The sequence below is a fragment of the Catharus ustulatus genome, chromosome 8 (genome assembly GCF_009819885.2).
Source record: "Catharus ustulatus isolate bCatUst1 chromosome 8, bCatUst1.pri.v2, whole genome shotgun sequence".
NCBI lineage: Eukaryota > Metazoa > Chordata > Aves > Passeriformes > Turdidae > Catharus > Catharus ustulatus.
The window spans coordinates 7,889,950-7,912,307 of NC_046228.1; the positions used below are offsets into that span (position 1 = coordinate 7,889,950).

Below are 22,358 nucleotides of genomic sequence, written 5' to 3' on the forward strand. Positions count from 1 at the left end.
TTATGTAACCATCTTTATTTAAAGCATTGCTTCTGGGAATGGCTGCTTCTGCTGCATCAGCTCAGTGTAAAGGAAGACAGAAGCAATTTAAGGAGGATGAGAAAGACATGGGGGGAAATGTAGGGAGAGTGAAAACAGTCCAGTGATGAGACAGGAAGTAAATTGGACTGGTGGAGGAAAATTTATGAAGCACCAAGATCCCATTTAGTCTTCTCTGTGTCAAAGAACTGGCTGGGTGGCTGAGACTAACCAGTGGTGGAGAATGGACTCGAGTCACCAGTGGTGTTCCCAAGGACTCAGTACTGAGCCCAGGCCTTTCTAATAACTTTACTGATGATCTGGATGAGAGGAGTGAGTGCACCCTCAATCAGTTCACTGACAACACCAAGCTGGGTGGGAGTGCTGCTGTGCTGGAGGGCAGGGAGGCTCTGCAGAGGGGTCTGGACAGGCTGGATCAAAGGACTGGGGCCACTGGTGTGGGTTCAGCAGAATGAGTGGAAATGGAAATGGTTCAAAGCTGTGCCAGGGAAGGTTTAGATTGGACATTAGGAAGAATTTCTTTAGTAAAGCATGGTCAAACACTGAGCTTCCTAGGGAGATGGTCAACCCCCAAAGCCTGTCAGTGTTTGAGACATGGACAGAGCCCTTAATAGCTTGGGCAACCCTGAGTGTGGATTAGATAATTAATTGTAGGTTCCTTCCAACTGAAATAGTCTGTTCACTTTTATCCTATGAGAAATGGGGTTCTGGGCTGTATGTCAACATGGTGATGTGAAGGAAGACACAGAGGTGGAGTGTTCTCAAGAGGAATGGGCTTTGAAGATTTGAAATTAAAAGCTCAGTTGTAAAATAAAAAATAAAAACTGTAGTATAAAAATTGAACCTTTGCCATTTGTTTTACATCTGAGTTCCTACACATCAGCTTCTTTGCATTAGTAAGGTTTTCTTGCTGTGCTATGGCAAGAAAGTAGAGCCCTCAGTTAGGGAAACAAACTCTTTATATCTCATTGCCATTTTCCATTCGTAGTACCAAGGAGTGCCCAAGATCAGCCTGAAGGCTGCAGTAGGTTTAACACCAATCCCTTGGAAGGAAAGAAGGAAAAATGGAAAAAAAGAGAATTCAGAATTCCTGTTTTAATCTTGGGTTTTAGCTGCTAATGGTGTTCCTAGTAGCTCCCCACAGAATGGATCCTTGATGTGACCTATGGCCATATGATTTTTATGGTTCTGTGTGAACTTGTCAGGTGTCCCTGTCAAGTCTTGGACAATCTCAAATCCTAAGCAATCTCAAGAGTGGCAAGCAGTGACAGGAGAGAAGAAAATCCAGGTTCTGTTGGAATTGTAGTAGCTGGTATTCCTTAGATGTTGAGAGGTGCTGATCAGATTGCTCCAGTCCTTCAGATAAGGTAAATCTTCTTTTTGATACCTTTTCAAATTGATTCCTTCAAGTGAACAATCTCTCCTAGCCTCAGTGCCTGTATATTTTTTTAATGATTTAATAGGGAGAATGCTTTTAAAATTGGTGGTAATCCAAGATTAGAAACATTATTTAATTCTTCTGCAGGACAATGTCGTAATTCAGAATAGTCGTGATAAGCCAGCTATATGGTTTCAAATTTTACAGTTGAATTTCAGTGTCTAGAAGTGTAAAGTGTGGACTTGCACAGATAGGAAGTGGGAGCTAATACACACTGATCCTGAAAAGCACACAGAGAATAATGATACCGTAATACATATTAACTGTAATGTACAGTTAATATAAGTGTAATCTATGGTAAATATAGATTGACTGTATAATAATGCTGCCATTCTTTTTCTGGGATTTGTTAGCAGGAGATACATACAGCAGTTGGATAATTTTTCTCTGTTCCTGTTACTGAAGAGGACTCTGCTGGATGCTGCCTTGGTTTGGACACTGTATTTTTGAAATATACTGATAAATCATGAGGAAAATTAGTGGAAAGCGGTGGGAATGGTATTAGGAAAAAAGATTTATGAGAAAAGATTAATGGAATTAGGTTTGCTCAGTCTAGAAGAGTGGTGATAATTGAGGGATTTAGATAATCTTCAGCTGAGTAAGGGATTCTCAAATGGAGATGTGTTCTGCATTGTCCTGAGAAGCACAGAGAGGTATCCTTGTGAAAAATACTGAGTAGTGGTTTCGTGTTGAGTAAGAAATATAGCTGAAACTCCATCTGTGCTAACTCTTCATAATCTTCATTTCTCAAAGTATGAAGTTAGCTTGACTTTTTGGTTTTTAATAAAGTGTGAAACGAAGAAGTAATGAGTTATTATCAGTTCTACGTCCATTGCCCATTTTCAATATCTCAACGGCAATTTAGTCACTGACATATTTTTACTCAAAGTATTAGAACAATTAATGGCTTTGTAGCCCTTGGCTTCCTGTTTCAGAATTCTGGCAAGTGGTTTTCAATGTTTGGATCAATCTAAGCTAATTGGTTTAGTAGTAAATCAGTGGTTTAGCATTAATCTGCATTAAGGTTGCATCATTTAGAGCAACTGAATTCCACTCTGTAGGGTTCACAGCTCCTTCTCCTAAATTCTTTGTTAACTGTAATCCAATAAACAACAACAAAATTGTAGTTCCTACTGTTAGTAGAGGCTAACAAGGAAGATGAGCTAAATCAGCTGTAAACTCAAAGAAATAATGAAAGTATTGTGGTTTCCTCTATGGTATATCAGTAGGCAATAGCAGCAGTGTGGAGATTGTTCAGTGAAATTGAGGCAAAGATCTCCCCTGCTCTGTAACTCCACGATGCCAACGGGTGCTCTGGCTGCAAAGGGCACATTTTGGCTACTTGCCCCCAGTGTTGTTTACAGGGAGTCAGTCCTGCTTTTGTTCTGTATCTGATGGAGACTTCCTCTCTTGTGTCCGTCATCTGCAGTTGCATAACCTTGGTATTTGAATCAAACAAGCCAGAGAGACAAGCCAGCCCCTTCCTGGGCAGGGTTGCATCAGGACAGCAGCTCTCCCCTCCAGAGCTGCAAGGGGCACGAGAGGGGTCCCTCCTCCTGTGCTCTGGGGTGCTCAGAGCCAGCACAACCTCTTGCAGGCAGCACAGATCCAGGTAAATCTGAAATGGAAGCTGCTTCCCAGCTGAAGGAGCTCTGGGCTTTCTGACTGGGTAAAAAACTGGTGGCACTGGGATGGGAAAAAGAGAAGTAGAAATTGCTGTTTCTTCTCATCTGAAAGCTGTTCCTTGGCTTGCTCTGCTTATCCAACAGGTGAAATGGTGGGAAAATTTCTGAGCAGAGAGAAGGACAGAGGAAATGGCCACTCTCACTCATTGCAACTTTGACCTTGCAGCATGGAGGGAATGGAATAGGACTTAGAGAGGGGTTTGATATCCAGCTTCACTATTTCATCCACTCCCATACATCCCTCATGCACAAAAGATGAATACTATTGTTGTTGTTGGCTTCTTCATCTCCTTTATGCCTGTGAGGAGGGGTGTCACTAGGTAGACTTTTGTATACAAAAGGGACCTTAGAAGTGGCTCTTAGTTTGAGACACTTGGAAAATCTCTGTGGTGAAATAGTTAATGGGAGGAGAAAGGAGAAAAGGGAATCGGGAGTGTTCTTCACCCAGGTCATGCAGACACAGGGCAGCTGAGAGGGAAAGAAGACAATGTTAGAATGGATGATTGTGATTGATTGTGATTACAGTCTTTGCATTATCCTGCTTTTGATTTTTTGGCTTATTTCCTTTAAAGAGTGAATCTTTATGGTGGGATGCAGAAATGTGGTGCTAAGGGATGCTCATTGTTAGTTTCTTACCATGTAAATTAGATGGTGCAGCTGCCTGTGCAGCTTTCAATGTAAAACATAGAAACATTAAACTGTAAAATGCAAAAAACACAAACCAAATTAGCTTATCAGTCAGTATACACCAGTACAGAAGATATACCATATTGTTTATTTTTAAAGTTGGCAAACACTTCTTTAAAATATGTGTCTCTTTCCTATGGAGCAGCAACAAAACAGCTTTTATTGTTACCTTTTAGAAATTCCAGTTGGTGCAGAAGTTGGAATCAGTTATGCCTACTCTCAATTTGCTGCATGTCTGCTTAATGCTTTTATGATGATCCTACTGTTGAAATGGCAGTAAATAATTTAAGAGAAATTTTTGAATATGCAAAGGTTTTTCCATGCTGAAACAAGTGACGTCCCTGGCTAGCAGATAAAATCACAGCCACAAATAGAAAAAATCCAGAAACTGGAGTAAGGTGACAAAAAACTATTTGCTGTAAAATCTAGTTTGAAATATTAATATTACACTACGTACCCAAATTGTATGAAGCATCTTTTTAGCTTTCTTCAAGGTCCTCTGTGGTTCCTTTGATACAACACTGGACTTGCAAATACTTGTTGGGAGAGATACATTTGTAGGGCAGATTTAGGTGCCTCTTCTGAGTGTCCTATTTATAGTTTAGTGTGGAATCAGAAGAGGAGGAATTTTCATTTGGCACAGTGACAATTAAATAGTGCAACTTGATCTGGGGGTGGTTTGTATCCAATGCCCACATGGTGGGTTGTCTCATCTCCAGGCACCATGGACTTGTGGATGCTTTGCTGGATGTTGCATTGTTGAGACACACACTAAAGGTTAGTGCTTAGTGGAGAGACTGTCACATCTCTCAGCACTGCAAAACAAAGATTTCGTTGCATTATTCTGCAAATTAAAAGATTGGCAGGAAGCTGCTTCAATCTGGTGTTGTGTGGAGCTCTCAGGGAGAAGTTCTTTAGACCAGAGAGTCTTTACAGCATTCCTGCTGATTTCACTGAGCCAAAAACTCCCAAGACAGGCTGTGGGGTTTATTCTGCACAGTTAATCCAATTCTGAAGTGGATTTTCAATATCAAATCTCCTTAACCTTGGGCATGCACAGTAAAAGATGACACTTGCATGTGTGCTTTCCTGTTGGGGATTCCTGCCTGCGTGCAGTTTTCAGCATGAACTGTGGTGACTGTCATATTATGTTTTATTAAGCGCCAGTGTTGATTGTGTTAATGAATTAGCTCAATAAATTCAGTTTATAGCAGGTGAATAATGATGGTTTTATCTGGTAGTTTTAAAAGAATACAAAGTTTAATCCACTGTCTGTACTCATATTTCTGTACCACATCTCAATTTAGTGCCAACTATGTGTGCATGTACTGTACACTGTGTGTATCCTTTACTGTAAAGGTCACATAGGTGTCAAGAAAGCATGATCTCCTTTCTAAGGATTAGCAATAGCATAAGCTGTTTGGAAGCCAGTTGTTACATCAATAACATAAATGTGTGTTTCAGAAATAAATGTTTGTACATAACTGCAGCCAGAAGATTTACCCATTAGTAAGCTTCTATATTTTTGGAGTATATTATATTGTATATCCTGGCAAAGCAGTATAATATAACCACCTTTTCTCTGTGTCTAAAGATAATCTGACAGTTGCAGGTGCTTTTTTACACAAGTGTGTGTGTTAAGCTTCTTAATATTTAGAACAAAGCCAAATGTACTAGTTTCTTATTTTGTTTTTCAGCAGATTAGAGTTTAGTCTTACTCTCTATTTTGAAGACTATTACTGTTCTACTGAATAACAGCATACTAAGAAAATCCTGCTTTCAAGAATCTCAGAAAATCAGATTTTGGTTTAAGAGATCCAGATGTCTTAATAGATCAAAACCTCACAAATTTTTTTATTCCCGAGGAGTCTGACTTAAAAGAATGTGAAATTATTATATTTCTAAAAAAGCACCAAATCTAAACCCCCAAATCCTGGCAGATAAGAATGACTACACTAAGCATTTTACTGAATCAAATGATTGATGTATTTGCTGAATTTTAATTTTTTTTACTCTGAAAGAAAGATGGCATGTGATTTTAAACACCAACATTACAGACTGATTTTGTTGAAAATGTCACGACACAGATGCTGGGAAAAGCCCAGCACAGCAGAAAGGCAGGGGTTAGAATCCAGACCTCAGGCATTATTTGCTTGAAGATCAATTCTATCAATAGGGACAATGTGATCCCCAGGTGTAGGATGGCAGGACCTTAATATGTGCTGGGAAAGAACCATATTTCTCTGTGGTGGATCTTTGCATGTAATGGGGTTAGTTGCACTACTTAATTAGTGGCTTGTCTTTTTTTTGTTTTGTTTTGTTTTGTTTTGTTTTTAATTAGAATTAGGATTAAAAACACCAAGGAGATTAATTTCTCGTGTTCGATCTTGGTTGTTTATTAAGTCTTATTTATAGTACAGAGTGTTTTGCAACACTTCTAGCTACCAGCTAAAAGTGAGCAAAATGGAGATGAATTTAGCTAGTTATAAGGTCTTTTAAAGTTAAACAGGTCAATAAAGAGCTAACACCTGTATTATTTATACTTTTGACATAATAATCAAACACCCATGACTTGCAGTGCAGCACTAACTATCTAACCAAAAACTACTACCCAAAACTAGGAAGAAGAAGAAAGAAGAGCAAAGAAAGAGACAACACTCAAGAGCCTTTGTCTTGTTACTATATTCTAAAAACTCTAAATTCAAAACTCTTCACCATGTGAAATCCCACACTTCTATACTACCTACACACCTGTGACTCTAACTCTGTCACTTAAATTTGGAAGCCTTCTCCAAGGCTCAAGTCAAAAGCAGTGTTTTCCTGGGGTGTAATTTTGAAAAAAACCCAAAATGCTGTAATTGAGACTTCACAGAAGTGATGTCTCTCAATTGACCTGGGTTGGACAGTGGTAAATCAGTGGAAGCTTGGGGCAGCCTTTCTTTTCAAAACTTTGTTCCAGGCTTTTTGCTGGAAGGACATTAAACAGACTGTATTTTCCTGGATATTATTTAGTGGGATAACTTCTCCCCTTTCTTTTTCTGTTTTCTACCTGTCTTTTCCCCTCGTTTCTTTATGAACAATAGATATCAGTTCAGTTTTGAAGAAACTATAAAAAAACTGTGTGCTGATACATCTAAGCCATGATCTCATCTGTGAAGAATGAGTGCAAGATAAAAATATGAACACCAGCTTTTAAAATGAGAATAACAAACCTTAAATCACAGCTAAACTACTTAGTATCTTACTCATGCTTTTTCAATATTATCAAGGTACAAGAAATAGCAAAACAAACTGGTTTAACTCTTTGCCCTTGTGGAGCGATCTCAGTATGGCTCCCATGCCTCTTGCTGAATGCACAAGATATTTTTCACCAGAAGATAGCAGCAACATGAGCGTGTTGTTTAGCTGTAATGACTCTTCCACCCACACTGTGTTCAAGGAAGACTTTATTTAGTTTATACAGTGCAAAAGGTATTTAAAGAAAAAGAGTTATTTTGCTTTCCTTTAAAATAGGTAGTCCTAAATAACAATAAGTGCCAAGGCATTGTTTCTAGAATGCTATCTATTCCTCTTTCATCTCTAGTTTAGGATATCTGAATTGATTCTGAGTTGTACGGCAGGGTGAAAATTTTAGCCTTGACTTAGAACAACAAGATTAAAACCAAAGACCATCCGGGTGTAAGGAGATTTTATTTGCAATATTAACCTCTGCTCTTCATATGTCTTTACTCTGGAGTAGATTGCATTTTACTCCTAAATCTCCAGCATAATTTACTGCAGCCTGTATTTTAAAATTACATTTTATGTGCATGCTGCTGTAGTCTACCACTGCAGCTCTGGTGGCTGAGCGATGTGAGAGGCAGCAGTGCTAATCTCTAGCACATGTGAAAAATGGAGGAATGTACTCGGGGAACAGAAAGTCCACATACCAACAAGCAGCTTCTGTGTCAGCAGCTTTCTGGAACAACAAAAAAAATGAGTGATCATCACTGCAAGCCTTTTGAGGGTGTCTGAGGATCCCAGGAAGGGGTTAACAGCATCCATGGATGTGTGTCCATAGGCTGTGCTCTGCACATCAATTCAAATATTTATGAATGAAGGTCAGATGTGCCCCTTTCAGGAGGCTCTCCCCCAACTGTTTACAAAATACAGCTTGAAAAAGAACACGGCCAGGTTGAGTTACAACCTGACATCTCCGATGTGTCAGAAATGTGACATAATGGCTTGTGCCTCCCTGTTGGTGGGGTTCAGCCCAGCTCCCCACTTGAGCCTCAAATGCTATTAATAGTAACACACTGAGTCATAGAAGCAAGAATGTCAGACTGCCTGTGCTGTGCTGCTCTTACACGTTGGACTGCTAACAATAGAAAGCCAGCCTAGATTTGTTAGAATAGAATAACTATTTTTTCCATGCATGTGCCTACATCTCTGGCTCTTTCTCTCTCTCTCTCCCCACCCCTTTCTTAGTGATTTATTTATTAAAGAATCTCACTCTGGGTGAGGCAGGCTGGCTTGTTTAATTTATTTCTGTTGTTCTGGGTGGCATTTATACAAAACATCTAAAATTTATTTTCTGCAAATATTTTTAATGCTGTGTGCGTGGTCTGATTTTTTCCAGCAGGTATCAGCCATCTGCTGCTCTGTCTGGCTGATGCCTACAGCTTGTTTCTTTACATTAATATCTCTCTCCCTACGTAGAGTAGCATGGAGAAGGAATTCCCTTGTGGAGGTGTGAGCAGTGTAAATGTAGGGTGCAGTATGAATGTAATTTCACTTCTATCATGTAACATAAAGCATATTTTGCACTGAGCTGTGGTCAAGTTGAAGCTTTTGCTCAATGAATCTGTGCATAATTTAGCCCAGATTATCTTTATATTTGACCCAGTTCTCTGCTACTGAGATCATCTCTGTCTTTGACAAGCTGGTTCATTTCCATTTGCTATTTTCTCTGCCTTTAAACCACAAATATAAAATTTACTCTCTAGGCAAAGGCATGAATGACATAGGTTTATTTTGAGAAGGTCATTGGTAGCTAGCTAAAATGAGGAACTAAATAATAGTAGCAGTGATAGAGGCTCTCCAAAATCTTGGTGCTGTCAGTATATATGCATTTTAAAAATACAAATGGCTTTTAAGGAGTATTCAGGATTTTGATTAGTCTTATTTCCAGTCTTTTCTTGATAACTGTGAATAAAAGTTTGCTTGTGAAAGAAAAGCTTTGTTTCCCTTGACTCTGACCTGCGCCTTTTAATAGAAAGCAGAACCTTAGTACATGAAGATCACAGTTGACAATATTCTAAAGGGTTGGTTGGTTTGTTTATCAGCATCAGTTTACTGCCCAGTCCTTTCTCAGTAGAGTTTAGTGCCTGGAAAACCATACATTGGAAGGTCAGTTTGATGCCCAGATACCACACTGGTGCTTTTTCTTGTTGGGGATGTGTTGGGGAGTGAAATTCCCTGCTCAAAATGCTGTTTCAGTACACTTCTGTCTTAGCTCCATGAGCACCTGTCTGTCATCTGCAAAGGAATAACAGGAGGAGCCATTGTTTACCATTTTCTGCTATTTCAGAATACAGCACTTTGACCCACAGCAAACATTTGTATAGCACTGCCTGGCTTCAGAACCCAGGTGCTCACTGACCACTGATAGTTCTCATTTTTATTGTTTTTATTGTTGTTTGAAGTAGAGAATAGATAGGTATTCCTATCTTGCACAGGCTGTATGTTACTCTAATCTGTTCTATGGTCAGTAGGCAATGAGAGACCATTTATTAGCATGTTTTGTGCTCTAGTAATTGCTTTAAAGCTAAATCCAGGAGTGGATAAACTGCTCACCATGGAAAAGCCACAATGCTGCAGCCTGCCTCAGCATTGCCTGTGCTCATCTTTGTTTCCCCGCTTGATCCTGGCTCAGTTTGAGTAAATAAAATAATAGGAAACTCATAAATAGCACTTTATCTTTGTGTGTGCATTGGAACAGCTCTCCTGCCCTCCCTCCCATCTCCCTGGCAGCCTCTTGCCAGTCATCCCGGAGCACATTTCAGCTGGGCTGTGCGAGGGCAGAGGAATGCAAGGTGGTGTCAGGGGCTGCAAATGAGGGACTGGAATCCTGCATTTGTTCCCAGCGGCAGCTGGAGCCGCTGCTTCCAACACAAGGGGCAGGATCCACGGGCAGGGATGAGCTGCCATTAGCCACAGGAAAAGAGCACAGGGGGAAAAGACAAGAGAAACGAGAAGGAAAGAGAGTGATGAGCAATCGGACCTGATCAGACCTTGTGGGAAATCTGACCAGGGGAGATCATTATCTGGAATAAGCTACCTTTTTTCTTTTTTTCTTTTTTTTTTTATTATTTTAATTTTTTAATTCCATCTCAGCCAAACACTGCTGGAAAAGAGATTGTGTTTAAATTACTTCAGCTAATTCTTGCTGCTTCCACTACGAAGAAAAAAATTGTTTGCCATGGTGAAAGAAAAAGGTAATTATGTTTATTGATAGACTGGAGCTGAAACCTAATGTGCCAGCCACAGTCACCTGAGGTTTAAACCTTCACATTTAAGATGAGCATGCTGTGATTGGCAGTTGTTGTTTTCCTGTCTATAAAAATGCTGTGTGAAGCCCTGCAGTGGATTGCATTGATTATCATTGTACCTGCTTTAATAAGGGTAGAATCTGGAACACATCTAATTTAGTGTGTCTGCACAGCAGGGTCCTTTCTGTGTGTACATTTTTGTTTGGGGCTTTTTCCTGTGATTTAACTCAAGTTGACAGTTCTTTACCTGTATTTGCCACAGTTCAAGTAGCTTTGACCACTGCAGAAGCTAGTTTAAAATTTTAAAGATAAACATTGATATATTTTAAAGATAAACACTGGTATATTAAAATGTGGACTTGGGAGGATATGTTTTAAATTTTAATGGATAAATGGATTATATGGGATTTTGCAAAATGCTCAAATTTTGCAGCAGTAAATTCGATATAAATTTCAGTTACCTAAAAGTACGTCCTACAGAAGAATTTGCTAGTTTAAAGAATTTAGAAATGGTTGTGGGGTGTTTCCTTGCAGTAATACTGGTCTGTGTCATTTATTGTATTGTGAAGATGTGAGACATGTTGTGAGTTGTATTTCAGTGTACTGGATGTGGTTTGGGGGCATTACATTATCACAGACAGATTCAGACTCAGTCTCTTCTGTGAAGAGGAGAGTCTGTATTTGAGGATTCTGTGGGAGAAATTAAAATAGGGAAGAAATAGAAATAAGAAGGAGTAAAGTTGAGTAAGAGTGTGCAGTTTTGCAGCTTTGAACACCTGTGCTAAGACTTTTTAAAATTTTGTAAATACAAAGTGAGTGGAATTAGCTTCACAGATGCTTGGACTGAGGAGAGCAGGACAAATGCTTCATGTATGACCAATGCCTGCCACAGTGTGTCATACATGTCAGGAGGATTGTAGTAATAACCATTATCCAGTCTGTTGATATTTTTGTTGATGAAAGCCTTGACCCAGCATAAATTTTATTGACTACTTAATAGCTTTGGGATCCCTTATTTCAGATTTACAGGATTACTTCTATAATGTCAGTCATGAGCTGATGACCTGCTACCCCTGTCAGTAGCTATACCAGGGATGGTTTAAATAGGAATTTCACCCCAAATCCTGGAAAGTGCAGGTTTCAGAATTATTTGAATGAACCATATCAGTCATCTTTTCAGAAAAATAAGTGTATTGTCCTTCAGTTCATCTTCTTTCTTGTTTTGTAAGATGCATTTTAAGACAGGGCTACTGGTTTTATTGAAGTGTACATAAAATATGTGTAGCATTCAGGTTTTATATGTTTCTGTCCCCTCCCCCAGGTGATGTTCACTTGGTTGGATTTCCTGTGTTATGTGGGGTTGTACCTGAGGAATACTCTGTAAATTCAGTTTTAGTATCCTGCACAAAGAAAGTTGTTATTTACCTGCAAAGAAATTAAAACAAGCCTGTCATTTTTATAAAAAATGGGAGGAAAAAAGCTTCATAGAATAGCAGGAGAAGTTGACAATAAACAGTTGAAAATCTGAAAAAGACTTCTGTTTAAATTGTTTCCTTTCCCTCTCCCCACAAGTTTAATGCATTATTAAAAATGGCTATTTATATTTATGTTGGATGTAAAGATTTTTTCCTGTTCCCAGAGATAATGGACTAAAATAACTAAATGCTGTCTTTAATTTTGGAGTGCATTTACTGATGTTTCATATCTCATGGCTGCAGTGGGAGAAAGGATGGTAACTTTTAAATATTTTGATTTTATACATTATTACTTTCAAATAATTTCCCCAACAATTTTTAAAACTCTTTTGTTTCTGCCTCAATTTTCTTTTTCCTGTCTTTTGGTGGGGTGTTTTGGTTACTTTGTTTGTTTCTTTAGGTTTTTGTTTTGGCTGTTTCTTCTTTTATTTTCTCCTCTGCTTCAGTCAGAAGGTCAGGATTTATTGCTGTAAATGTCACTCTGTACAGTGGTACTCTTGCAAAGTGCAGCAATACAGCTGGTCCCCTCCCTTCCAGCCAGTGCTGGAACTGGGGTTTGGACTGGCTGGAAATGCAGCTCAGTCCAGTGTCATCTCACAGACATGTGAAGTAGGCGCTGGAAGGGCTGGTTTCAGCTAGAAAAATATAATGCCAATCCACTGAATTGCAAACTGGTTGGTAACAGTTTTTAGCAAATTAGCATGCTTCATTATGCTCATATTGTGGAATGATTTCAGTGTCTGCCTGGTAAGTTCATACACAAAAAAAAATCCTGAGGCCAGGGTGTTTTCTGCTGACACCAAACGGCGCTTCCTAAATTATGTCTGACTGAGACCACGTTTTCATGTCTCTGTGTACTTATCTATTTCCAATTATGAGCCCTTATTATCTAGTTACTCAGCTAAATTATTATCACTGTGCTGCATCCAAGGGCAACTTTCTCTCTTATCTTTTAACAGAAGGAAAGTTTACATGTGCATAAGTGTGTCTTGTTATTAATTCTCTCTGGCAATTTAAAGCCCATATTGAATAATTCTTGCATTCTTGTTGCTTCTATGTTGAGATCAGTGTGGGGCTTGGGAGCCTGCTAACTAGGTTTCTGTGTGATACAAGTGTTGTAGCTTCATTTCTATCCCCATTAGCTCACATAAACTGAAGATTTAGCCTGATTCTTGATTTCTTGAGCAGTTGGTGAGAAGGCAGCCCTGGCATTCAAGTGCTAGTCTGTGAAAGCGTATTGGTAATCAGCTTACCTGATGGTAAGCTGGTGATCAGGTACCTGATGAAATCTTGGCCAGGATCATCCATGGGCAAACCTATGAAAGTGGATTAGCAGCTGTTCATGCCATGCTTCTGCATGCTTGGAAGGATAAAAGGAGAAAATATGAAGGGTTGAAGATTTTTAGATTTAAAGAAGCAGGCGCAGAGACTTATTGATTTCTGTTCTTCACAAACTGATTCTGCGGAAGGGAAGGTGCTGGCACCTACTGGGTTCCAAGCTGCAGTGAGCTTGATCATGTTTCCATGTCCTCACAACTTCTCTGTACATGTTCACTGGTGCAGGCTTTCCCAGGAAACAGGACACAGAGGGTGCAGGTCACCAGAATGGTACCATATTTGCTGTATCATTCGGCCATGGTCTGGTTTGGTCTTGCAGACAGATTTTGTTCTCTGTTGTTTTTTCTTCATACTTTTGATAAAGCATGATACCCCTTCAGGTTCTGACCAAGAGGACTGGTTTTATGCTTGCAGTAGCTCCAACCTTCTTCTCTTCCATTTGCCAATCCCAAGAGCTGGGAGCCCCCAAAGGAGCTTTTAGTTTTTCTCTGTGTTTGTGATGTAACTGCTTTAGATGGGACTTCCCTTGGAGAGTATGCAAATGTTACCTGTCTGCTAATTTAAATGTGTTCTCTCTTGGGAGCTTTGTCTCACCATGGCTCCGTGTATTTGTAGTCTCAGCATTTATTCCTGTGTTAATCAGGAAAATGTTGAGTAATGGGATTTGGGCCCTAGCACTGTCTCAGTGTCATGGTCGTTGATGAAATATAGTCTTGATTTGAACTCATGGCTTTGGAACTCTTTAGCCCCAGGTGACCGAGGAAAGTTTGTTGCTTTTGGAGCACATGACAAGATTATGCAATCTTTCTTTTTGCTTCAGTTTACTTAGTTTCAAATTTGGTTCTGCTTAGCAGTTTGCTTTTGGGGCTGGGCATTCAAGCCTTTTTTTTTTTTTTTAATTTTTTTTTAAGGGCATGTGCTGCCTTGTACAAACCACAGAAAAGGCCTTTTATAAATATGCATAGTAGCAGATGTAAAAAAAATACACTTGTAGTTAAAGTACTAAACAATAGAACAGTTTTGTGTTAGAGGCTCTTAAGGTGACCTTGAGGAGGTAATTTGATCTCTCCTTGTGTTAATCTGTAAAATGAGGATAAGAACATTCCTCTTGTCTGCCTTGATTATTTGAATTAGAAGTCTTTGGAGCAGAGTTTCTTTTACCTTGTTTCACAGCTTTGACAAGGCAATCTGAGTGTTGGGATTTCATTACTTCTACTTGTACAAAAAACAATAATCCAGTGCTATGTGATTATCTTATAAACATTACTTTTAAAAGGCAGTGAAATTGTAAAGGAATTATGTTTCTATTGGCACATTTACAGCATTGCTTTCCTGTACTTTCTCTTTCTAAATTTATTTTTAGTATTAGGTTTCAAATTGCAGTTCTGGTGTGCAGCATTGATACTGAGAGAAGCAAAAATAAACAAGGAGATGCCAGCTTAGGCACTGCATGTTTACTGGAGATTTTTTTTTTAAATTTTAATAGCACTTAGTTCATGTGAGGGTACAAATATTCATATCCAAAGAGTTGGGCAAGCTCAGTGTGCAGTCCTGCCATGCCTGACCACTTCCCATATTTCCCAGTAGTGGAATTCCATACATTCCTTGAATCCCAGCTGTGTGTAGGAGCCAGCTCTCTGAAGATAGGATGGCAGATATTTTATAGCGAGAAATGGGAGAACTTTTGCTATTGATCTCACAGGAGGGAAGGGCTTAGGGGGTTTAGTCATTACGTTTGAGACCAGAGAGTTCATGGGTTCAGGTAAGGTAGAGGAAGCTCTTCCTCCAACTGAAACAGTGAGTGGTGGGAGCCAAAAAACCCCAGCTTTAAAAAAGGGAAGGTCAATTAATTTCATTTTCTCACAATTAACGAAGTTCTGATTGGTGATTTGAAGACAAAAGGAAGCAAACACATGCTCAGAGAAGCACACCTCATGTTCTCTCTGGACCCTTCTCCTTGCTGGTCTCCAGTCCATGGCACTCATCATTATCTGGTGAGGTGTGGCTGGGGCAGGACGCTGGTACCAGGACACTGCTGCTCCTTTCGTTGTGCTGCTCCTTTTTCCTTACTCAGGAGTTTCCACAGGGGTTGCTCTGCTGCCCACAGTCCTTTGGACTTGTTCCTCCTCCCAAGTCTCTTTGCCTGTGCTTGGGGAGCAGCTTTGCCTCAGCATTTCTCCTGCCCCAGCACCATTTTTGTTTCTCTCTTCCCCTGCTTTGGTGTTTTCTCTGTCCTGGCATTATCTCCTGTATCTCAGAGTGGGTCAGGCTGGGAGGGACCAGAGTGGCTCATCTGGTCCAACCTCCCTACTCAGGAAGGGTCAGCCCAGAGCACAGGCACAGGATTGTGTCTGGGTGGTTCTTGAATATCTCCAGTGAGGGAAACTCCACAACTTCTCTGGGCAGTCTGTGCCAGTGCACAGTGAAGTGCTCTGGTCTCTGTCTGATGTCTCCTGCTTTTGTCCTTTCAATGTTTACCCCCTATTGCTGTATTTGTGTTTTTGCAGAGGTTCTCTGTGCTCCTCTGGTTCTGTTTTGATGTGCAATGGGCCAGTTTTGTCATTTACTAAACTGGTTGGACCAACAGTGACCAGCACAATCCCATCCTTGGTCACCTCCTGCACAAGTCACCACTGCAGCACCATCACTACCAAAGCTCTGCTGGTTATGGTGACTACAGTTGAGTGGAATAAAAAATTATATATTTGCTTTCCTTGGATGAGAATGCAAAAGGCAACACTTCTATAGATGGAATCTTAGCATAGTAAAATTGTTTAAAAATACATTAAGCTAGGGTAGAAAAATATTTTTCCAAAGAGGAGTTAGGAATCTTGGTAGGAAAGAATTTACAAGTTAGGATGTAATTTGGCCTGCTACTGTAGAAGAGTCAATTACTTTTGTAGAAAAATTAATGGATACCAGGGGAAAAGACCAGGTTCCACTAATCAAAATGTCTTGTGCCCTTTGGGTGGGAGAAGCCAGGGAACAGGAATCTTTTTTTGTTCTGGGGGCAATCCATAACTAATTTAAAAAGGATTATTTATAACAAAGTTGGTTTTCCACCTAGAGGACAGTCAGTATGCCCAAAAGAGTGATTAATCCTTGTCTTCGTTGAGCCTGGATGACTTTCAGGCTCACTAGGGATCTGTCTAAGGAGAACACTTAGGCATTGTCTTAAGCCTTTTCTGTTCAGCAGAGTGTCTTGTTGAGTCTAATTGAATCACTGGGAATTAAAGCTAAGTAAGTGCTTCTGTATTGCCCCAAACTTGGACCAAATTTTTAGAGACTGTGTGACATTTTTGGAAAAAAAGTATTTTATTAATGGTGGCCATTTTGTGTTGTAAGAGACAAGTAGAGAAATAATTCTGGATTTTATATGCCCTCATCATAAAGTGAAATAAACCCAGAGATGATAGAAGCCTTGTGTCAATCAATGTTATGTGTACATGATCTGGTATTACTACCAGCTGTTCAGAACTGAAATGTTGTTGCTCTTACGCAGCACAACAGAATAATGGGCAAGGTTCTATAAACACTCTCAACAGGGTGGGTAATTCCCCAGTTACCACTGCTATTAGTACCACTTCAGCATCACACACGTCAGTATAATCTGCATGGAAGTATTGTGGAACTTTGTTTCAGTTGAGGATCTGATTCAGAAGCCGTATTTTAAAATTATATCAAATTAAAGAAGTGATCCAAATAGAAATGAAACCTTGCAGAACATTGAGTGTTATTTTTTTATTACTGCTCGATCGAATGGGAGTCAATGAATTACTTGTCTGTTCAAAGAAGCATTTGTATTTTCTTTTCTCCAAAGGCAGCTGAAAACAGGATTTGCTGGATTTGAGGGTGTCTGCTTGCTATCCAGCAGTGGAGGTGCTAGCCAGAGGAACAGGCTGTGTTCAGGGGTGCTGTATTGCTCAGTGCTTTCCCTGTGATAGTGCATTTACCATAGAATGTTGACACTTGATGGTCTTTAGGAGCACAGTTATTTATTGCTGAAATAATATACCTCAGAAACTGACTTCTATGATGCAATGCTTTTAGGGACAATTAGCACAGGGCAGAGCTTCTGAAATGTCTGGTTTATCAGCTCTGTACGTGGCAAACTATCCTGGGCATCAGGAACCCCGTGAAGACTTATGCTGTTCATTTCTGTGGCTGTCCAGTTTTGGTTTGGGGCTGTGTAGCTCAGTCCTTAGAAATACCAGAAGTGAAGGTGGCACTGAGTGATGGGCATTACAAGATCCTTGATTGAGGGAGGGTTTCTAAGCACAGGGCACAGAGCTTCTGTGGTTTGAAGGGGTTGGCTGAGGACAGGTCCTGTGAAAAATCCTTTGGGAGATTCCTGGTGGTAACTGAGAGGAGATTTTACTACAGATTCTGTTTGGAAAGCATCTGGGAGACCACTGATTTATGTAGGGCAGTGTTCCTCCTCAGATAATCTCACAGTAAACAGTGGGAGAATTGATTGTTAAAATTAGCATTTTATATTGACTTACTTCAGAAGGAAATTTATTTCATTTTAACTGCATGGAATACTCATGCAGCCTCTAAAAAGAATGCATAAGGGAGCTGTGATGAGTTTGCTGCAAGAATCCCCATGTGGGATGCTGTTTGGGTAGCTGAGAGGCCAGACATTTGAGTGCTATTATGGGTAACCACCACTTATCAGTAAGCCAGAATTTCCATGCTGTCTGGAAAAAGCAGTTGCTTTTTGCTAACTTCAGCAACTTGCTTTCATGTAGCCTTGAGGATCCTTAAGGATTTGCACTGAATAATTTGGCACTTCTGTTTATTCAGTGTTGTGAGTAAGGTTTTGATAGTGGACTTGATGATCCTGGTGGGTCTTTTCTGCCTCAGAATATTCTGTGATATTTTTTTTAAGATAGAGACATCAAGTGATATGTATGAGATGGTTGCTCAGAGTATGTTGAAGAGCTCTTGAATTTCTAATTACTTCTGTCCTATGTTAGAAGAAAATCACTTTTTCAAAAGTGAATGATCCTCTTGTGTATGTCAGATGTGTTGAAGGCATAACTCAATTTTTTTTGCTACTTATAAGACTTATAAACAGTTACTTCATGTTAGAGACTTGCAGATGTTGGGTGTGAGAAGCAGATGTTTAGCGTGAGCTTCCAGCCCTTCAGCAAGGAGTTTTGAAGGGTGAGTTGATTGTCTTGAAGTGCTGTCCCTCAGAAGATGGTTGTAGAACCAAGTGCAGAGAACCTTTGTGGATGTGATGAAGATCAAGAAGGGCATTCCCAGAATGTCAAATAATAGAGTCTGGATTCACAGTCTCTTTGACACCCAATTTTTATGGTGATCTGCCTTGTGAAAAATTACTCTGTACTAATGTAGAAATATGGCAGAATAAATTCGCTTTGTGCTTCTTCCCTTTGGCTTGCTAACCACTAATCAGCAACCCATCTGTTAACAATCATATTGAGTAATGCAGGAATGCAGGTTTTGATTCAAAGACTCACTTGGCTTAGTCAACATTTGTTTGATCATCATCTGTTTCTCAGCATGTCTTAGTTTGCTGCATACTTCATTGCAAGATTAGTGCCTTTTCATTACTGAAAATAGTTTTAAAACTCCCTATTGCTTTTTCTGTTTGAGCTTAAAACGACTCCTGACCACACTTAGTTAAGAAGTTGTTCTTGACTCTTTTTTGAATGGATTATAATTTTTCTTAAACAAATACAAATGTAATAATTTTGTCAAGTCCTTTTGTTCCTGCTAAGTATAGATGATGCTCTAGAATGTGCTTTTATTCACCTGCCAAGTGATCAAAGGCAAACATGTGTGGACAGAGACAGAATGACAAACTCTTCTGAATAGGCTCTGATGCTTTTGTGTTGAGAAGAGCATCAGTAGATCTGCTGCAGTTTCACTGGACTGCAGAGCTGAGCTGGCACTGAAGTGTTTCCACCTGACAAACTGAGAAAGTGTTCAGGCTCCTGGTGGTTCCAAAGCCAGAGTGGGATATCCCGAGGTTCCTGTTCAGCCACAAGGGTCGAACTCCCAGTCACATTCATGTTTGTCACTGAAAAACTGTGGAAATTGTACATTAATGCTATAGAATGTCAGAACCTGTGGTGGAATCCCCAGAGTGTCCAGATAAGGATATAACCCCTACATAAACACAACCAAATTTTCTTTATCTCTCAATCATTATCAAAGGCTTGGAAAACACATTTATTTTAATGGCAGAACCATCAGGTGCATTGTTTTATTTTGTATTTGTTGTAGAAGGTGATCTTCTTTCAGATAGCATCAAGCAGGTGCTGGTGTTAAATATTTCACTTCATACTGAACCATTCATATGCATAAATCTTTATAGGGCTGAGGCCTCAGGCCCTGATCTTGTATGCTGTTCTGTGGGGAATTAATTGCACTATCAAAGCCTGAGACAGCAGAAGAGGCATGGGAGGAGGATAGGAAACAGCAGGAAAAATAGAGAGAAAAGAAGCATGTTTGCACTTGTTCTGAAACTTTGAAACAAATTTTTTTAAAACAGATTTTTTTTCTGTGCTGTATTTTTAAGGCTTATTATTTCCTTGCCTTTTTACCCATTTTTGTGAGTGGCACAAAGACCTTTTTATGGTTTTTTTTGTTGTTGTTTTTGTTGGGGTTTTTTTGTTGTTGGTTTTTTTTATTATTTTTAACATCATAGGAGTTGTCTCTCGTTAATTTACAGTTACAGTTGTTAATATTTTGGGTTATTACCTGGCACTTGTATCTCTAAATTTCGTATTTCATTCTTTTAGCTGCATTAGCTCTATCCATGGGTTATGTATACCTAAAAATAGGAAAGTATTTAAATACTGTTTTCCTTACATAAAAATAATATGTTTCATCTCCTATTTTTAAAATTTGCTCTCTGATATTGAAGCCTTTGCATCCTATTTTCATGCAATAAGTTTGATGTCTTTGCTTAGAGCATTTTTCTCAATTTTTTTGTTTTTTGTTTTTTTTAGGAACTACCCTAACTTATCATTCTAATTTATCTAGTTAAACTTGTAATTGGCTTAGGTTATTTTTCCTTTAAAAAAGTCAATTTTATAGACTGGACAAGTGCCATGTTTTCTGTTCAGCATTTTGTGAAAATCTTTCAGTTGCTGCAGAAGCTGCCAAGAGATGTGGGGGATGGGGTGGAGGGAATGGATGCCAGCCTGCTCATCACTGTCTTGTAGTCAGCCCAAATCTGGCCAGGAGAGGCTGTTTGGGGACAGATACCTCTGGTGTACTTTGCTTATTGTAGCTGAAGAAGTGAGGCTGAGAAGCACTGATTGTGATCAGAATTGAACTGGACACATAAGAAATAAGAGAAGTGTCAGTTTTTTTAGGTCTGCTCTTGGTTGAACAAGTAGAGAGTCAGACCAGAGATGGAGGATTGGGGGATTGGCAGTAATTCTCTCTGGATCTGAACAGAGCAGACTTGGGCTCTGCTGTCCCTCTTTACATGACTTTCTCTCCTAATCCTTCTTCCCTGTGCTGCCCTACTTGCTGAGCTGTAACTTCCATCCCACAACACCCCAAAAAAAGGAGTGGGAGGTAAAATGGGGTGTTTGGAGTGTCTGGAGCCTTGTGCTGCCCCTGGTGATGGTCAGCCCATTGTGCTTTCACTGGTGTGAATGCCACACCTCACCATGACCAGGGCACTGACTTCTGCAGAAAGAGCTGCTGCTCTGCCATGGGCCTGTTTGCATCTGCTGCTTTCAGATTGTAAGGGGAAAATGATAATACTTCTATGGAAAATGTGAGAAAATGTTTCAAAACTGTGGCAAAAAGCTACCAAGTTTAAGATTTTTTTTTGTCTACCTTGTTTTAAAAATAGCTACCCTGGATATCTATAGACAGCACAAATAGTTTGAAGACAAATTGGCACACAGTAGGAGTGATACAGATAAATTTGCAGGAAGAATGAGCTTTATAATGATTCTTCAGACCTGATTTGAATGGCAGTAGTATGAGCTAGCTACAGTCTAGGATTCTCCCTTAGGCTTTCTCATACATGTGTAGGCAAGCAGCTTGCTAGTATCTCTTCATGGGAGTGCCTCCTTCCAGGATTTCCTGGAATTCCTGAAGATCCCTGTCAGGTACCTGTGGCTAATGACTGCAGTAATATCTTTATCAGTCCCTGGCAGCTGTGGGGTTTGATTTCCATCTCCGTCACTGCTTGGTCACCTTACCTGATAGGATTCTTACAGATTTGAGATTCAAGAACTGAGTCTGCAGATAAGCAAAATGACACTGCATTTTTCACCCTTCTTTTAAATAGGTATTTCAGTACCTCCTCGAGTCTCCACTGTGCTGGGCTTTTACAAAAGAGGAATTCCTTGGAGACTGAATGGGCTATTGTCAGACAGGCTTTACAAACCAGGGGTTACAGACACTTACCTCTGAAAGAAACACAAAGAATGAGAGAAAATTACTTCTCTCTTTGCACTAGGGCATGGAGAAGAAGTGATAAGGCAGATTCCATTCTTGAACCTGATTCTCTGGTGTCTCTCCAGCATCTTTCAGCTCAGAATATTTTTTTCCCAGTTTTTCATCCTGTGCACAGTGCCCACCTGCCTCCCTCTGTCCTGCCCCAAGCAAGGGGCTGCCCAGCTCCACTAACAGTGAAGCTGCTTGGCAACATCAAACAATGAGGGATTTTTATTTTTAAACCTTCAGATTTTGAACTGCAAATCCTGTAAATTAGTTTTAGAAATCATTGCCTCCAAGGCCATATCAGATAATACAGAGAAGGAGGGCAGAGAGAGAGCTGTCTGTAGAAAGCTTTGGTTGCATTTACTGCCATGGCAATCCCAAGCACAGCCCTTTACTTTTATTTACTGAAAGCAGAAAGGAGTGAGGAAATTTTAAAACAAGATAGCAAAAAACTTGGAGTGATTTCACACCATTGCATCTCTGTTTTATTTTCCCTCCTTAATAGTTCAGATTTCAGCCAAGAAAACACAGCAGCTGAAAATCAGCATTTCAGAGAGCATGCTGTCTGTGTCAGACCACTCCTAAGATATAAATGACAAAGCTGTGACATTCTGAGGACCCCCTTGCCCATACTGCAGTGTGCACAGCCTGTCCTTAGTGCTGTGCAGCAGAGCCCAGAGGTTGTGGAGCTACAAATCACAGAGGTTCTGTACCCTGGAAT

At 39.8% G+C, this 22,358-nt stretch overlaps 1 protein-coding gene across 15 annotated transcripts in view; it reads left to right on the top strand.

Annotated features, from left to right (window-relative positions):
* The window catches only part of ABLIM1 (actin binding LIM protein 1), a 191,941-nt gene that overhangs the window by 64,043 nt on the left and 105,540 nt on the right, over positions 1–22,358 (top strand). The window contains exon 1 of one of the 15 annotated variants that reach the window (XM_033066459.2): positions 10,206–10,325. The exons of the other annotated variants lie outside the window; for them this stretch is intronic. Within the exon in view, the coding sequence (XP_032922350.1) occupies positions 10,310–10,325 (16 nt within the window). The 5' untranslated portion in view covers positions 10,206–10,309. Of the gene's footprint in view, positions 1–10,205; positions 10,326–22,358 lie in introns of those variants that run through there. 15 annotated transcript variants of the gene reach the window in all.